At 46.9% G+C, this 19121-nt stretch overlaps 1 protein-coding gene across 1 annotated transcript in view; it reads left to right on the plus strand.

Moving 5' to 3' along the window:
- The first annotated feature begins 15386 nt into the window (after positions 1-15386).
- The window catches only part of GPI (glucose-6-phosphate isomerase), a 28574-nt gene continuing 24839 nt past the window's right edge, over positions 15387-19121 (plus strand). Inside the window, exon 1 of the mRNA XM_084644442.1 lies at positions 15387-15564. Within this exon, the coding sequence (XP_084500568.1) occupies positions 15446-15564 (119 nt within the window). The 5' untranslated portion in view covers positions 15387-15445. The remainder of the gene's footprint in view (positions 15565-19121) is intronic.

A 19121-nucleotide genomic window follows, 5' to 3' on the forward strand; every position in this document is an offset into this window, starting at 1 on the left:
TCAGCTCTGGAAAGCTAGCAAAATAAGTGTATTAGAAGGAGAGATTTGAAGGCAGAATGTGAAGATGCTGTCTCTACTGAGGACCAAAATAACAAGATCCTTATTCATGTCCTGATCCTTCATATACTTACACACATACTTAATTTTAAGCATGAGTATTTTCATTGAAGTAAGTGGGATGGCTCAGATGCTCTAAATGAAGCATGTGAAAAGTGCTTGCAGAATCAGGGCCTAAGTCCTTACCCAGGCAAACTCCCATTGACTTCCTTGGATTAAGTAAGGACTTCAGAATTTGTTCCAGAGGGAGAGAGTAGGGTGACCAGACAGCAAGTGTGAAAAATCAGGACGGGAGTGGAGGATAATAGGTACCTATATAAGACAAAGCCCCAAATATCAGGACTGTCCCTGTAAAATTGGGACATCTGGTCACCCTAGGAGAGAGAGATCAGTCCAGATACTAGAAGCAACATGAAAAAGGTATGAGGAGGAGGAGACAAAAGGAGTGTCAGAATGAAGAGAGTTGGCAGAGTTTAGATAACAAGCTCTTAATTAGGGCACATGCACACGACAAACTTTGGTTGATGTAAGTTACATCGGCATAGAGCTGCTGAAGTTTTCTTGTGTGTGTGCATACTTGGCTGCTTGCGTACTCACCAGGAGTGCTTGTGTCGATACAAAGTTCCATGCACCATGGGTAGGTATCCCAATGTGTTATGTGCCACCATCTGGCACAATACCTTTGAGGAAATGTTCACAATGTGTTGTGAGGTAGAAATGAGTCGTGCAGGGATCTCTAGGAGCTAGGAGTCAAGTTCCCAGCATACAACTTTCTCCATCCTTTAATGTCATCCATTTCCCATAATTTTTGCACCTTTTTTAAAAATCCCACAAACCCTCACAGCACTTTTTGTGTCCCCCATCTCTGATAGAATCATGGAGCTCACAGAGCTCTGCACTATGCTTGTGAAGTTCAGGACACATGATTCTCCTGCATTTGCAGACCCACAGGAAGTACCACAACAATGGGGGACTTGAGGATTTCTTCAACGTCAGATTGCTAAGAAACATACAAAATAATTGGAATTTGTTGGTGGCGTTCATGCAGCAGCTGCAGACAGTGGAGCATGACATTTAGACCTGAGAAACATTGCATCGTAATGCAGGTTTAGGGCAACAAGCTGTGGCTTCAGAACTTCCAGATGTAAAAGGCCTGTTGTGATAATTGGCCCAACAAATTTTCCCTAGTTGTGAACTGTCAAAAGTATGTAAAAGTTCATGAGATGTTACAATAACCTATAACAAATGTTGATGGGAAAAGGTATGAAAGGGAGACAGAAAGACCAAATTAGTCTAAAGTTAAACAGAAAGGCCTGCTGATATAACTTGAGGAGTGTGTTAAGATCATGCTTGGTAAACAAGAAAATGTGGGCCTGGAAATTAGTGAACCAAAATTCGTGTGTTGGAAACTAGGTGTAATTGATGGACAAAATAATGAGGGGATGGGCTATTCTACCCATCACTCCCTTTTTGGGTCCTTAAAGAAAGAGACTTTGCGGGGGAAATATGGAAGAACAGAGGCTAATGGAGCAAACTTCATAGAATCATAGAATATCAGGGTTGGAAGGGACCTCACTATGGGTCCAATCCCCAACTAAATCATCTCAACTAAATACTTCACCATCATGCCTGCCTCCATGCCCATTTCCTGGGACCCTGGGCCTTTGTCTTCCTAATCCTGAGAGATGTCCTGACCAGATCTGGACAGAGAGAGGGACCCAGGTGATGTTGCCACCCCTACCAGCTCCAGCTGGACCCAAAACACCACATGCGATGAAATGGGATTGGACTTTAACAACAGCAACAACAATAACTACAGTTCATCTCAACTTTTCTTCTCTGTTACCCAACAGGACAGTTATTAATTACCATCTTTGATACCACCTAAGAGACTGTTAAACAAGAGGTTTTTTCCTTCTAGTAGTCTCTCTAACTAAAGGGAAAGGGAACAAAAAAGTTGTTAAAATGAAAGCTTTACTTAATACTTTACTTTTCAAATGCTTTAATTGTTTTTTCTTCCTTTCTGTATCTTTAATCTTTTAATGGTGTGTTTGCCATGTGTGGCAGGGCACTGCAGGGGAAACCCTAATCAGCTCCTGTCACTCCAGCCCCAATCAGGCGAAATGGGCAGGGTCTGGGCCCCCGGCCTGGAAACTGGCCACACCTGCCAGCCTCGTTAACGGGCTAAAAGCTTGGGAGGAAGTGAGTCTAAGGAGGGGCGGAGAGTAGGCTCAGAGTAGGTGAGAGTAGGCTCAGAAAGATAAATAATCTGTAAATATTTGGAGTTTGGTGTTGCGGACCGGACACAGGAATAAACAGCATGGGTGTTGCACTAGCTTGGAATAGTCCTGACTCATTGAGGAGTGGAGCCAGGAGGCTGACCCAGCGGTAATGAGCAGGCTAAGGTCACTGTATACCAAATCCTGAACCTTATTTAACACTGTTTAATGTTGGACAGTGATTAGGTTATGTTAACACATTTGGCCCTTAAGATCAATACAACAGGTCATATTCCCGGAGAGGTGTGCTGAGCTTGCCCAGCTCCAGCACAGGGATACCAGAATGAGAGCTGTATTGACAGTGGAGAAGCAAGTGGCAATCACACTCTGGAAGTTTGCAACATCAGATTGCTACCAGTCAGTGGGAAATTATTTTGGAGTTGGAAAATCCACAGTGGGGGCCATTAATCATCTCCTGCTATGCAGGACTGCGACACTTGGCAATGTGCAGAAAATAGTGGATGGATTTGCAGGAATGTGGTCCCCCCCGAACTGTGGTGGGATGATAGATGGCACACATATCCCTATTTTGGCACCAGCCCACCTGGCCTCAGAGTACATCAACAGAAAGGGCTACTTTTCTATAGTTATGTAAGCATTGGTGGATCACCAGGGACACTTCACTGATACCAATATGGGCTGGTCAGGGAAAATGTATGACACTCGCATCTTTAAGAACACAGGACTGTTCAGAAAACTGCAAGCAGGGACATTCTTTCCTGAATGGTGGATTACCAGTGGCAAGATTGATATGCCAGCAGTAATTCTGTGGGACGTCCCCTACCTCTTGTTCCCCTGGCTCATGAAGATGTATACTGGCCACCTGGACAGCATGAAGGAAAGATTCAACTACTGGGTCAGCAGGTGCAGAATGATAGTTGAATCGGCTTTTGGTAGATTGAAGGGGCACTGGTGATGTTTACTCACTAGATTGGTTCTCAGTGAGAAAAATATCCCAGTGGTTATAGCTGCCTGTTGTGTCCTGCATAATATCTGTTAGGCAAAGCGGGGAAAGTTGTCACCAGGACGGAGAACAGAGATGCAGGGGCTGTCTGCTGAGTTTGAACAGCTCGACACAAGGGCTATTACAAGAACTCAGCATGGAGCTAAGTGGTTAAGGAAAGCTTTGAAAGAGCACTTTAATGGTCAGCCACGAGAATGTTCTATGCTGGACTGTTCTTTGGGCCTGAAGTTTTGGGTGCTGTTAGGCATTGTTTAGTGCTTGCTATACACGTATAACTATGACTGTGTGTTTTACTGAAGCTATGAATTATGCAGTGCTTGCTGTACATTTATAAATAGTAGACTGTGCGTTTCCTTGAACCTATGAGTTCTGGTGTGCTCTGCATTTACAATACTGGGTGCTTTGAGAGCCGCTATGCATTCATGCAATATTTGTAAACTAATAAAGATAATTTTTTAAATAGAAATGTATTGACTGGCTAAAACAATGCAGAAAAACAATGTGCTCAAAACCCAGGAAATGCTAGACAAACTTATAAAATAAATTAATGAAATCTGAGGTTTAAAATTAGAAAGGCAGCAAACATTTCTGTCTATTTCAGTGCACAAATGTACTCCGTTGTGGCTACACATATACCAGCCATGGTTCTCATAGGTCAGTGTATGTGTGTGACGTTTCACTCTGGTGTTATCTGGACTGGTGATCTGATAGGTCATGCCAATCCTTGAGTCTGGGAGCCAGCCTTACCCTGCTTTGCTGTGAGAACCCCCCACTCCTGGGCTGATCACACACAGCCTCTGGCATGTAAGCTGCTCCTTGGATTGTGCAACTGAAGGACACTAACCAATATCTCCGGTCCCAGACACAGCTCTAGGAACCTCCGTCTTGCAGTGTCCAGTTATGCCCACTGGATGCTGCAAGCTCATATGAGTTAATCAATTTAACAAAGAAATTGATATGTACCAGGCTTGTTATTTCAAGGGGAGTCTCTGACACACTTCAAACCAAACGCACTGCTTCAGGTAGAATAAATAAACAGTTTTATTAACTATAAAGATAGATTTTAAGTGATTATAAATCAGTCAGATTTGGTCAAATGAAATAAAAGCAAAATGCATTCTAAGCTGATCTTAACACTTTCAGTGCCCTTACAAACCTTCACCACAGGCTGGCTGGTTGCTCTTCAGCCAGGCTCTCCCCTTTGATCAGCACTTCAGTCGCTTGGTGTGGTGTCTGTAGATGTAAGTGGAAGAGAGAGGAAGAGCATGGCAAATGTCTCTCCGTTTTATCATATTCTTTCTTCCCTCTTGGCTTTGCCACCCCCTTCACAGTCAGGTGAGCATTACCTCATCGCAGTTCCAAACTGACCAAAGGAAGCAGGGTGACTCACTCGAGAGTCCAACAGATTATTTGGTTGCTGCCTAGGCCAGCGTCCTTTGTTCCTGTGAGGCTGGGCTGGGTTTGTCCCATACATGCCCTGATGAGGTGTGAACTGCCTCTCTGCTCTTGGAGAGTTTTTGCCTGGGCTTATTTTAAGCCATGAAGACACATTTTCAGCCTCATAACTATATATATGAAATTATAACCTATAACATTATGGTAACATTACTATAACAACAATGCTCAGTGCATCATGAACCTTCTGAAGACACCTGACATGACAAATTTTGCATTGGATACCACACAATCATTTTACAGGGTTGAACATGGGGGTGTGGGGTGTTCCCATGAAGTGCAGAATGTCACAATGTGAAGCTGTGGTTTTCCTTGCTATCTACCAGCATGAAATGGTAGGGGCCAGGATGCAGCCTGTGATGCCACGTGGTATGCTGAAGTGTGTAGGGGGCTGATACCTTAGAGTTCTCTAAGGACTGCATAGGGTGGGGAGTCCAGGATTTTTGGACCTGCAGGTCAACCAGGGTGGACAGCTTGAGAAGACCCATTATGTCCGGTTGCAACTCCCTCTTCTTTTCCTATTGCAATTCCTGGGCCTTTCTGTCTGCTCTTTCCTTCTCCATGCCATCTGCCATGTTGGCCCTCCAGGCTCTTTGTTCACAGTCCAACACAATGCAGTACTGGCTTGCAGGATCTCCCTTAACATGTCCTCCCTAGTCCTCTTTGTTCTCCTTGTCAGGATCAGGCATCATATGGGTATGGAGGGGGCACCCTTCAGGTCCATAATGGCAGCAGTTGCTTTTTAAAACAGACAGATGTGTCATTGGATTTACCGTCACAACAGAAAGGGAAAGGTGAGTTTTAAAATCTTCTTCCCATATCCCCATAAAACCTTTTAATAAGACATGCTTATTGACACTTCAGCTTTGGAGTTCTCAGCCCCAGCCATAGTGAGCATGGCCACCAGGGATGAGAGTGGGAAAGGAATTCTGGTCATATTAATAATAAAATCTCTGTCCCTAGACCATGAGTACAGGTTTAGGGGAATGGCACTGAATATTGGCACTATTTTCCACAGGCCATGATGATTTTAGCCAATATCTCACTCCTGAGGCTAACAAAGGCATAGAGGGAGTAGCTGCTACTGGAGTTCCAAAACCGCCAAAGCCTGTATGCTACTTGTCTGTTTACTGCTACGGTGCCAGTCCAAATCATCCTCACCTCATAGGAAGAAATAAGGCTGCCACCCCTAGAAACCTTCAGGAGAGTATTGCAGAGTATCTCCAGGAAAGTTTTATTGAGATCTCTCAGAAGGACACAAGAGACAACCCTACATACATAAACAAAGTGCTCCACATGGCTCACTCCACCTAACCCTACACGGGAATGAAAAGCAGATACCAAATTTGCCTCTGTTTGTTTGTTGCTATCTCTTCTCATACAAGTAAAACAATGAAAAATCAATACCAGTGTCTTGTTAATTTGGGGGATGGGCTGGGTGTAATCTTTAAAATTAAACCTCATAAGGGAAAATGCCTGCACACGCTTACCCATGGTCCCTTCTCCTTCTTCAGCTCATCCATGTGTGGCTGACAGTACTGGCTAGGCTTTGGTGGAATCTCAAACAGGTTCTGTCTTGAGTCATGCATGGACCCCCGCACTATCCCTCCAGCTGTTAATAGTTGGGGTCTCTGTCTCAGGCTCCTCCAAGATATCCACTGTGGCTTGCGGGATGCTAGTGCAGGTCTCTGCCAAGTATGGCATGCCACTCACAAAAACAGCAGGTATGTGGCCCAGCACCAGATCAATTGTTGCCCTCCCCCGGCGGCCCGACCTTTTGGTATGCCTAGGCTCAGTTCCTTCATTTTCATTCAGCACTTCCGCTGATCTCTGTCATACCCCTTTGCTTGTATCCCCTGTGCTTGCCAAGCTGAGCAATGATGAAAAAGCATTTCAAAAATATGTGGGGAGTTTTTAAGGAGTGGGGAGTGGCTTCCGGTCTCCATGACCCCTGGGTAGTGGCGTTCACAACTGTGACCAGGACAGTCACTGTTGCAGGGAATGGGGCATTGTGAGACAGCTTCTGGAAGATTGTTAGGGTTGACACAGTTACACAGTATCTACACTCAGTGCGTCGACTACGTAGTGAAAGTGGTTTTATTGCATCGCTGTAATGGGCACTTATGTTGACTGGAGACAAATTTGAGTGTAGACACATGCACAAATAGGTGAACACAAGATGACTTACATCAACCTAACTTTGTAGAGTAGACCAGGCCTTAGGTGGAAACCAGGACTGAGATGCAGGCAAGGGCAGAGTCATGGAGCATCTTCAAGGTGAGGAAAGGAGTTTAAATATCATGTAGAAAGATAAAGGGATCCAGTGAGAAATTCAAGGAGGTTAGATTATGTGGTCAGAGCAGTGAGAAGAGAACATTAATTGTAATATGTTGGATAGTTTAATAAAAAGGAGAGGTAGGACCCAGGGTGGCTAGAGAGGAGGGGATGAGGAACCATATTATGAACTATATTATGAAGGTATTAGCAGTGGAGACAGAGAAGAATGACAGGTTTTAGAAATACTTTAGAGGGAAAAGCAACAAGATGTGATGAGATTCTTGGTGTGAAAAGGATAGGAAAGAGTTAAATTAAGTTCAAAGATGTAGGTTTGCGTGACTGAGAGGAAGGGAAGTTGTCAGCAGTGATGGAGAAAAGAGGAAGGAGAATTAAGAGGAAAGTTGAGAAATTCAGTTTTAGCCATGTTGAGTTTGAGAAAGTGACAAGACATCCAGGAGAAGCTATTGACAAGACTGGAAGAGATGTAAACTTGTACAGATGATAGAAATCAAGTAGTAGTTTTGAGAGTAATCAGCATAGAGGTGGCATACTACCCTGAGAACACAAGGAAATGGGACAGTGAGGAGGAGAGCATTGAAAGAGCGGTAACCTAGGTAGGAGAACCAAGGAAGGCTATGCCTATACTGGCTCACATCCTCCCTTATTGGACTGTGTACATGCTTGCACATGCTCCCAATGGGCTATATCTACACTAGCAACTGTACAAGTGTCCAGGTACATAGATGTGCCACAATCCCACTATTGTCTACATCTAAACTCCAGAAACAGATGTATGGAGGTGAGTAGAGCATGAGTAAGCTAATATGCCTGTGGGACATGGGTAAGTGTATGCCTCAGGCTGTGACATGGTTCTGCACCCAGGCCAGTTTGCAGTTTGGACAGGGGTAAGGAATATTTACCAGGTCTCGAGTTTCAACAGTCCACCCCCCTACCATTTCCTCCAGCACACTAAACCCTTTTCTGCCCAACACTTACCCCATCTATAAAATCCCTGTCACCCTGTTTTCACTGGTAGGAATGAACTACACCAACCACATCAAAACAGCTTTCTGCAGCTTTTCTTTCATCAGTATAGGTGGGTGTGGATCTTCCTCCAAGAGCAGCTGCTTGGCCCACTGACCACAGCCAATCAATGTGTGGTCAGACTACACCTTGTGCACACAACTCCTCCTTGTGCAGCAGGAACACACACCTGTACTGGGAAATTTCATGGAGGCTGGAGCAGGTGGGCAGTGAATAGCACTTGAAGCTCCAGTACAGGAGGGCAAAATACTCAAAAGGTCTTTCCAGGAGGGTTCATCAAACGTACCCCTTCTACAATGATCTGGACTGGCTGCTATCAAGGGCTCCTAGTACAGAGCTTGAAGTGTCTCATGACCCTGTCCTCAATTGTCAGGATGCTGATGAGGGCCAGAGCAGGACCCTGGAGAATGCCCCCAGATGACCCGAAGGACAAGGAGCATGTGATTCTGCACCTCTACCCACAGGAGCCTGTTGAGGTAGTCCCCTGATGAACCCAAGGAGGAACCTGAGCTTTGGCAGGAATCAGAACCTGAGGCTGATAAATTACAGCCTGATGATATCCACTGTTACTCTGGTGCTACATTTCTGATTTTCAGCCCAGCCCCTGCTCCACTCCACCCCAAAATGATCACTGAGCAAGACATAGCTACAGAAAAATGACTTCACTGATTTCTGATTAACTGCTATTGTACATTTGGCTAGAGCTATACCTTAAAAACAGATTGTTAATGAAAAATAATTGTGCCCCTATCTCTGTGCATTTCTCAGGCAGCAGTCAGGCAGCAACGGTCCCAGGACTCCATAGACCAGAGGAAGGGAGGGGAAAGGTTTAAAAAGTCCCAACTGGGGAAGGGACAGTTGTCAAAAACATATGGTTATTTGTCTAAACTTAGTAGCAGCTGTCTTTTGTCCCTGGGAAGACTGCACAGTTTCAGGGCTTCTCCCATTCCCCAAGTCTTACTGTTCCCTTACAAACAGGAGCTGTGTGGAATGGGAGGGGTGTGTTTGAGGTGGTTGTGGGGTGTTAGGTCCCAGAGGGAAAAGGGAACAGAACACAGATGTAATACACTTCGGTTGTCTGAGGAATGTCACTGCAGTCCTTTCTCCCTTGGAAGATTATGTAATTGTTACTGTCTCTGTCCCTGGTGTGTGGCCTCTCCCCACACTGAGTCATGCTGCACAAGCTGGGGGAAATGCACAGTGGGAGAGGATCCGGTCTGGTGGTTGGATAAGTGCAGTATCCCTTTGAAGTGGAGAAGTGAGGGGCTTGTGGGAATGTATTTCACTTCAGGCAATGAAATAAAGTTTGTGAGGTGTCTCTTCTTTTCCTGTCTATTTCATCATTGTTAAGCAGGCACAGGGACAAGATTTTTTGTGATGCTGGGTAGAGTGGAGTGGGCACAGTTTGTGATTCATGTCTCCCTCTGGATGGAAACTGCACATGCTAGTAAGAATATAGTCAATTCCCAGTTGAATTGACTCCCCATCCTGTAAGAATATTTCAGCAAATTTCTAGTGTTGCAGAAACTCCAGCTGATTCTTGATGTTCAACAGCACTGCAAGTCTGCTTGGTCCACCTTCATAGCTGACCAAACCCCTCCATTCAGCATTATATAGAGGAGTGACTGTCAGCAGAAACATCTCTCTGGAATAGATTGCTGGATATCCTCTGCAGGACTGGAAAGCCACTTCTCTATTCCATTCTGGTTCCTTGAAAACCACTATGTTCTACAAATGTTGACCAGCCATTAAAGAAGAAAAAGCAGACTGGCAACATAGCCCACCCCTCAACCCCCCTGCCTTGAGACACTATGAACATTTTAATTTTTTGAAAACATTAGTACATTTTTCTTACCATTAGTAGCCTCTGCTCCTTACTCATGGGCAGCAAAAATTGTCAGAGAACCAAGGATAGTCTAACAGTCACATTCCCAGAAGGCTGAACAAAGTTATGCTGTGGGGAGCGGGGGTGGATTTCTTGGTTTCTTACAAAGGACGAAATAAGGCTACCCTTGTCTTTGGATTGGCAGGACCTTTGGCTCCTGAGAGAGAAACTATTCTGCCAAGAAGGCAGGAGCAGCTCCCCAGAGACAGCAGAGGCAGATGGAGAAGGATCCCGGACAATCTGCTCACATGGATGGACAGGAGAAATCAGAATCAAAGAGTTCCTCAGGGCATGGGAGGACCGGGCTCTTCAGCAGGAAGAAGCTTTGATGAACTGGCTCCTGGAGCAGGAGACACACCATAGGGAACAGGAGCATTCTGTGATGGGGTTCAGGATACAATCCAGACCAGTAAGGGGTTGTGTCACCACATGCCCTGAAATCCAGGGTGCCTCACAATGCTTTTCTGCTGTAGCTCCCAATCTGGGATGCTCACGACAGCCAACAAGCATATGCACTAGACAGCTCTGGTTCAGCAGCTCTGACCCCAGCAGCCTGCCTACAGCCCCATAACCCCACTCTGACTTCCACCAGCCTTGGTTACAACCAGCAACGTGACCCCAACACACTCCCAGTTTCAAATTTTCCTGAAACCATGTGCTCTGCAATGTTCAGCTTGGATAGGTCAGAGAAATAATAAGGTTAATTTGTTCCTCTAAAGGCCCCAAACACATTATAACTTATTAACTTAACTGGGATAAATACAGCCTTCCATTTAAACACAGCACTGAGTTGGTTTATAGTAAAAATAAAACAAATTTATTAACACTACAACTTAGGTTAAGTGATGCCAAGTAACAGGAATAAAATTAAAAAGGGTTACAAGTAAAACAAAGTGAAAACATGCATCTAAAAGTATAAAGCTTAATTTAGCAAGGTACAATCTTTGCCTAAGTAGGTTTCTCACCTATATTCAGTTCCCAGAGACTTCAACTCCCCTTTGGTTGAAGGACCCATCTTTCTCACCTTGCAAGAGCTCTTTTCCCTTGTGTCTAGTGGTAGATCATAAAGATGGCTTCTCTCCTTGCTTATATCTTCTGAGTGACCAAGAAGAGAACACGGAGTCTGCAGCATGCTTGGGACCACACCCTCCGCTGGCACCTGAAATCCTTTGCATGGGGAACCCCTGAGTCTCCAAGAGGGGAATGTTGAGCCTGTGGAGGGTCCTGAACCCCACAATCCTCATAAGTCCCATGCAGGAGATGTCCCTAGTTGTCCCCAAGAACAATTTCCCCAGTTATTGCCCCTTCTCAGTGAGAGGGAAAAAAAGATGGGTGCAGCAGACTGTAACATTTAGTCATTGTTCATGGATTCAGTACCATTATATTTTAAATATTGTTGGGTGACATTTCTTTTTTAAAATATTTTAATTACAAGTTCCATATAATACTTCTAATAAATTTTATAGTTTCTTTGACTTATGTGTGGATGCTCCTTCCTAAGTATGATGAACGGAAGATGTTTTCAGGTTTGGGGTTGGGCCCCACAATTCACAGCATATGAAATGGAATGGTGTAACTGTCAGGTGCCTTCATACAGCAAATACTTTTCTGTCTGTCCCACAGCCACAGCCCTTCCCAGGTTCAGAAATATCTGAAGTCCCAACCATACATGGGAGAGATGATGGGGAAAGCACAGTTAGTGTTACGTGCTTATAGAAAGCACTACTAGTTATCAACACAGCAGAACTCTACAACACAAAAAATGGGTAGATAAACGTCTTTATGGCTTAGTTCACATGTAGAAAATCAAAACACAGTTCCAGTAATAATACCGGCAAAGACAGTATCTGCCACTACCCTGTGATTAAATAGGCTCTCCTTTCCCCCCTCCCTGAAACCCTATCCAGTTTTAAACAGCCACTAAGTGCAGTTAGCGCTGCTGACAGCCTCTTCCTGGTGCGGGCCTGAGGTGGGCTAGACAGAAAATTGGGGTGGGTATGCAGACCTGAGATTGCTCCCCAGAGCTGGCTGTGGCTGGACAATGTGCTGCAAAGCCTCACCACCAAACAGCAACCACCCTGTCCCTGCCTCAGGGGCACCATTTAGGGAGGTGGAGGGCACCCCCCTGAGTTTTGTACCACATTATAGTTTTACTATTTGTGTGTGTGAGAGAGTATGTGTGTGCGTGGGAGACTGTGTGTGGGGGGGGAGTGACTGTGTTGGGGGAGTGTGTGAGGGAGATTGTGTGAGAGAGAGTGTGTGTGTGTTGGGGAAAATATGTGTGGGAGACTGTGTGTGTTGAGGGAGTGTGTGGGAGACTGTGTGTGTGCCTGAGTGAATGTGTCAGTGGGCTGTCTCTTTAAGCCAAGCACTCAGGAGCCTGAATGCTTGTGCAGTACAGCAGCTGTAGCAACTCCCATTCCTGATCCAGAGGCATCAGCACAGACAGGCTCTCACCCCACCCCAGCTCAGCAGAGACACACTCAGTCAGACACAGAGCATCGGGCGAGTTTCCCCAGCACCCTGCCACCCATGGATCAACTTCCTAAAGAAGGGGAGACTTAAGTGTAAACAGGGGGCTCACAGTCTCTGTCCTGCCTGCTGCTGAGGAGCCGGTGTCACACCTTGGGCCAAGGCTAACATCAGGAGAGGAGCTGACTGTGCAAATCCCTGGACCACAGCCAGTGCAGCAAATCTGTCAGGGCATATCTGAGCTCAGCACATCTCTGAGCATAAAGGAACTGAATGGAAGAAAAAGACAATTTTCCTCCAGTCTAGGCATGTGGCTAAAGCCTCCTCTCTGTAGATCAGGTGTGTGTGTGTGTGTGTGTGGGAGGTGTCTTCAGGTGCCAATCTGCTTCCCCGGGCTGATGTTGTTTTCAGGCAATGGGGAGTGGTAGGGGGAAGTGAAAGCAAGCGAATGGGGGAAGAAGTGAGTATGTCTGCTGGGGGGAGCCAACGGAAGCTGTGCCTTCAGAGCTGGGTGGCCAGAGAGTGGTGGCTGCTAGCCAGGCACCCAAATCTGAAGGTGGAGCTGCTGCAGCCAGCAGCTGGAAGGGGTGGCTGGAGGAGAGGCCTAAGGCAAATTTTGGAGTGGCTATAGCCCCCACAAACTCCCTTACTGCCACCCCAGCTGACAAGGAAGGGTTGAAAAAAAGAATGGATACACCCTTCTCCAAAGCGAAAGTTGATAAGATAATGAAGAGACTGAGTGATCCTGACAACAGAGGTTTGTAAACAAGTGTGAATAGTGAAGACAAAAGCATTGCACAATAACTGGATTTCAGCATGGCTGCCAACCTCCACAGCACAAATCTAGTGGAGTTGCCCTGTTATAATGGTCTTTAATGTACAAACTGTCACAAAAATGAATGGCTATTGAGCTCGGTCATTGATGTTGGGATAAAGTTATATGAGCCAAGTTAGAACAGGTATGTGGGGTTGGCACAGACACTCCACACAGAACAACATCATTTCTGGGGAACAAAGTCCCTTTTCCCCCCTCAAATACAAACTGGTCTCCTTAGCATCCTGGTGTCATGAACCTTTCATTGTTTCCTACGTTTTTATTAATCAATCTGCCTCTGTGGTCCACTAAGCTTTGCAGAACAAGAGAACAGTAACCTTTTTGTTTCACACACTTACTTGCCCCTTTTGGTGAGCAAAGTACTGAGATATGGGTGCCACTGATAGCCCCTGAACAGTTGGGAAAGCCCATCCTGTCAGATCCAGCTATTATTTCTGGAACTTTTCTTCTGTCGACAATGCATGGGTAGATCATAGTGCTAAATACCTCGCAATGACATCTGCCTGTGCTGAGGGACACCTTCGTAACCTGTACAGCTGCTGGAAATGTACATGAAGGAACACTGGCACATGCTTGTGGGTTCTGAGGGGTTTGTTCCCCTGTGGCCAAAGTTCATTAGCCATTTGTTCCTGTGACAATTCACACATTAAAGATAACTATCACAGGGCACCTTTATTAGTGTTGGGTTTGTGCTGTGGAGGGTGGTACTGAATTTAAAACAAATAAGGCTAATTGCTAAGTTGACATAGGTTTTGCAAAAGCCTGAAAAAGTAATCTACATGCATGCTCCCTTTGATTGGTATTTTACCTCTAATTTAAATGTTAACATTTTACAGTGAATAAAGTGGTGTGCTCAGCATGACTCAGGAATATATGGTATAATTAAATAACAATGGATAAATACATAAAGTGCCGTACTCACTGTCACTCAGGAAAATGTGATGTATTTTAATATTCTGTGATGTGTGATTCCAGTAGAGCAGTGATACTCAGACTGAGGCTGCCAAGCTGCAAGTGGTTCTTTAATGTGCCTCCTGTGGCTCTTTGCAGCATATGGTATTAAAACAGGGGGGCAAGGCTTACCTTGGGCGTTGCGGCTCCCAAAGCGACCGGCATACCCTTCTGGCAGCAGCTTCTAGGCGGGGGTCTCTGCGTGCCACTTCCGCAGCTCCCATTGCCCGCAGTTCCCAGCCAATGGGAGCTACGGAGTTGGCGCTCAGGTTGGGGGCAATGCACAGAGACACACCAGCCCCGGGGGCCACAGGGACATGCCAGCTGCTTCCGGGAGCGGTGTGGCATGGCACGGGTGGAAGGAGGCAGCGCGGGCAGGGAGCCACCTTAGCCCTGCTGCTGGCATGTCTCTGTGCACCCCCTCAGGGGGGGATGGGGACAGCGGGTCTCCATGCACTGCATGGGGCGGGGGAATCAGGTAGAGCCACCTCCACCCCGCAGGGGGGCACGCAGAGACGTGCCAGCAGCCAGCCACAGAATGCAGGCAGGCAGCTTGCCTGCCTGAGCTCTGCCGCACCGCCGGCTGGGACTCAGGGGCAGGTTGTCAGATGAGATTTGTCCTGCATTTTGGGGGTGGGCCGTCATTGGGGGCGCCGTGCCACCGCACTGTTTCACGGTAAATCCGCCTCTGATCAAAAGATCCCAGTCCGAAGGGAGGTCCCGCCTGGGCCAGGTTCTGAACAAACACCTCGCCTCTAGTCTCGTCCCCGCAGAGCTAAGTCTACTTCGATCCAAGGCAGAAGGCGCGCCAGAGAGAGAGAGAAGCAGGGAGAGGCGGCGCCTTGCGGGCTCGGTGACAGGCTGAAGCTCACACAGTCCGCAGGGCACGCAAGGCGCTCACGGTAACCTTTGGGAGCGCGGGATCCCGGATCGCACCTGCAGGGATGTGCCGGGGCGGCTGCGAACGGGAAAGGCGTTAGCCCGCCGCCCAAGGGAGCGCTGTGACGGCTCCAGCCCCTGCCCGGGCGGACCCCCGTCCACAGGCCAGTCACGGCCACGGGGGCTGCAGCCGCGTGTAAGCGGAGCCCAGACCCGGCGCGCCAAGGGGCCGGCCTGTGGGGGCCGGGCCGGGGCGGGGCCAGCACTGGAGGGGCGGGTCTGCCGTTATAAACCGCCGGTCCCCACCAGCGCCTGCTCTGCCCGCCGCATCGCCGCCCGCTAGCAGCATGGACCTGTCCAGCGACCCCGCCTTCAGGAAGCTCGCCGAGTGGTACAAGGCGAACGCCGCCACGCTCGTCCTGAGGCAACTCTTCGAGGCCGACAAGGACCGCTTCCAGAAATTCAGGTGGGCCCACTCAGCGGCACGACCCCGGCCCCCGCCCCCGGGGGGCGGCTGGGGCGCCGCCGGACCGGTCCCCTCCCCGGGCAGCGGGGCCGGGGCTGCTGCAGGGTCCTTCCCAGCCCCCGCTCCCAGAGCTGTAGGCGGCGGGGCCCGGCCCGGGCCGCGCAGCGCCGCAGGGCGGCTTGGCGGAAGCCGTTTCCGGGCCCTGCCACCTGCCCGAGTAGGGCCGCAAGGGAGCGGAAGCCGCCTCGGGGCGCTGTCTCCGCACCAGTTGGCCCCAATGGCCTAGGTCCCCGCGGCCCGCCCGCCTGGGGAGTGCAGCGCGGAGGGGACGGGGCGGTCTCCCCCCAGAGCTGGTGGTGCTCTTCGGGCACGGCTCCAGCAGAGCCCCCTGGCTCGGCGGGCTGCCCGCCTGCCCTTGACTCCTCCTTGCGGCCCGGTACGTGCCGGGAAGCACGGCGCGGGGCTGCGGCGGGGAGAGGGGCATTGTGGGTCCGTCGTGTCTCGGCCTCTCGCAGCAGCCTGCTTCGTCATGGTGAGCCCCGCGGCAAGGGCGCCGAACGGCCCCCAGAGCCAGCGGGGTGTCCGGGCTGGCCCTGAGCAGAGCCTAGTACTGCCCCCAGCACCTTTGGTGCCCCCATAGTTACTCAGAGCACACCGCAAGAGCGATACGGGATTGTGCCCCAGGAAGGGGAAGCACAAGGATAGGCACAGACCGTGTTTAACGCTGCTCGGCCTCTCTGTCGAATGGAGCCATGATTACCCTGGCTAGCAGGAGTGATTAGAATTCATTAACCTACACCTGTGCTAAATATTTAGTATTGAGCTTCTTCAGATCTCTGTAGATCATGGTGAGAAATACAGACACCCTGAGCTTTTGCCTTTTGGTGTACAGATAATTTCCTGTCAGGCATCACTTGGGTGGGAGATTGATTTAATTGTGGGCATCATCTTGAAAAGGGGCTTTATGAACGGCTTAAGTATTTTAAAGAGTATGTTGAAGACCAAGATGTATTTCTCCACATTAGTGTCCAAGAAGAGCTTTCTTGCATGCCTACTTTCTCTATGCTGATGAAAGAATAGACTTTTTTAAATCCTCATTTCTGTGTAATGGTTGCACCTATGATCCTGGCAACAAGATTGTGTCACCTTGTACTTTAAAGTCTGTAAGTTTTTAAAACAAATATTCTAGTTTCTTTGTAGCAGAGAAAGTACATTCTGGCTTACAAGGTTTCCCTGGCTCTAATACAGCATTAGGGACTGAATTTGATAGTTTCTTTTTTTGTTGAGAGGAGGGCAGGGGTGTCTAGAGGTGTGACTACTTAAAATAAAGTTGAAATGAGATCAATAAAATATACATCCTTTTAAAATCCAGAACACCTATTGTTTCATTCCTTCTTTACATGCCTAATAGGATAGCATAGAATGTCTGTCCATGTTTGTTACATTCATACTCCTCCTTTGCTGCACACCTGCCTGAGAAAAGGTCACATTTGCGGTTTAGTTAGGCATACTTCATAGTTGGAGGCAAGTATGAACACTTCCCACAATGTCACATGAATTTGAACTCTTAAACAAAAAATGCACAAGTCTTTTGACAAATGCTGAGAGCAGTTAATCCATCACCTGGCTCATAGTTGACTGCTCCTTGAAATTCAATCTCTAGTTCTGGCAGGCTGACAGAAGGAGCAGATTCCAGAAGCATGGGTTATCCACTAAGAATACCCTACCACTAGCTGTGGAGGGTTCAGCACCAAAACTGCTGGCAGCAGCATAACCCCAGCAAATCATAACTACGTGGAGGTTGCAGACTGAGTCGAGCTTTTCTGAAGCAAATAGCCAGTGCAGCGTATGCAGTGCTGGTATGTGTTCATAACCGCTTGCCCCACTCAGAAAAGACTACTACATTTTGCACCAGCTGAAGTTTGAGTGCTTCTCAAAGATAGCCCTAAGTAGAGTGCATTGCTGTAATATAGCTTGGCGATTACAAAGACATAAATGACTGTAGTAAGGTATACATCAGAAAAGAACAGAGAGCCTCTAGGCTAACTATTAGTGTGTATGGGGCGGAAAGCATTACAAGTCACCTGGGAATTTGAGCAATGATGGATTCAAGGTTCCAAATGGCTTCTTTATATTTAACATTGTAGGGGGGGAGACCAATATTCTGTATGGTACCATGGTAATGGCTTTACAAGAAACTGTTACATCACTTAAGTGTGGACGTGGCTTATGTGACAAGTCATTGTTTTCATGTGGGTAGCACCATCTAATAAATGCTGCATTGCAAAATGTGCACTGTAGCAGAACATTATTGATCTGTAGGGTTTTTTGGATTTCTTCTAAGAGTCGCATACTCTTAAGTAGGTTTAAAATAAAATTACATTATATCCCTTCATACTCCAGATGAGGTGTGGGTGGTAGTTAGATTTGTTGTGGTAGCCCGCAGCAGCTACAATGATCCAATCGTCTCTTATATAAAAGATAAATTTGGGAAGTTCCCCTTCATTCGTCTGAACAGGGAAAGCATTATGAATGACTAGTTTCAAAGAATTTCTCCATTTTTAGTAACTAAAATTTTTGTCTGGGATACTTAATTTTCTAGGTCTAAGGTTGATTCTCCCTCCCCCCATGAATAAATAAAATACTTCTGTAGAATACAGGGAGCCCAAGCTTCAAGGATGTGAAGTTAAGTTTACCATACATTGACTAGAATATAGTCTCTGTTGCAACTTCCTTGTGCTTAATTGTAGTCTGAGATTGTTCTTAGAATTCCTTTAAATTATGAAAAATCTATTGATATACAAAAGGGCATGATATTTTGTTAGTAAAGTAGGTTCAAACTTTGGGTGCATAAAGCAATTTAGTATCAAATTAAAAATGTGACAAACCTATATAAAATGTACCTTCTTAAAGAGCTTGTCTCAACAGGTTTTATACTGCTTTAGCTCAATCTGTTTAGAACTGTACAACCCCTAATGTGAATGTAGTTAAATGATTAGAAGGTATCTATACAAGTATAGCAAGCTTCACCTGTATAAAGGTGCTTATAGCAAGCTATATTGGTGTAAGCACCTTTATACCAGGATAACTGCAGCCACACTAGGGATTGTATATCTAAAAGTGTAGAGGAAAAACCAGCCAGAGACTCCAGTTGGTAGGAGTAGCTGTAGCAGCAGCAGGGACCTTTCAGACATGCAGAGAACTTTCTACAGTTTTGACTGGACTTTCTCTGCCCTGTGCTGACTGGCTGCTTTCTCTAACCTTCTCCCTCACGATTGCATCACCTCAGCTTAACCCACACCTGCCCCTCTTACTCTGTTCTCCCCTTGCCCATATTCCTCTCCCCACTTCCCTTCAATGTTTCCTCCCCTTTCACTTTCTTTCCATTTAGCTGATCCACTCCAACTTACTTCCCCCACCAAAATAAAATGTGAAGCTAATGACGCTTGCTGCCATCGCATTGTTCACTTTGCTTGTGTTATATACCCTTCCCCCACTCTGTCTTGTCAATTTAGATTGTAAGTGCTTTGGGGCATGATCTGTCTATTACTGTATTT

The sequence above is a fragment of the Lepidochelys olivacea genome, assembly GCF_965140295.1.
Source record: "Lepidochelys olivacea isolate rLepOli2 genome assembly, chromosome: 12".
Taxonomy (NCBI): domain Eukaryota; kingdom Metazoa; phylum Chordata; order Testudines; family Cheloniidae; genus Lepidochelys; species Lepidochelys olivacea.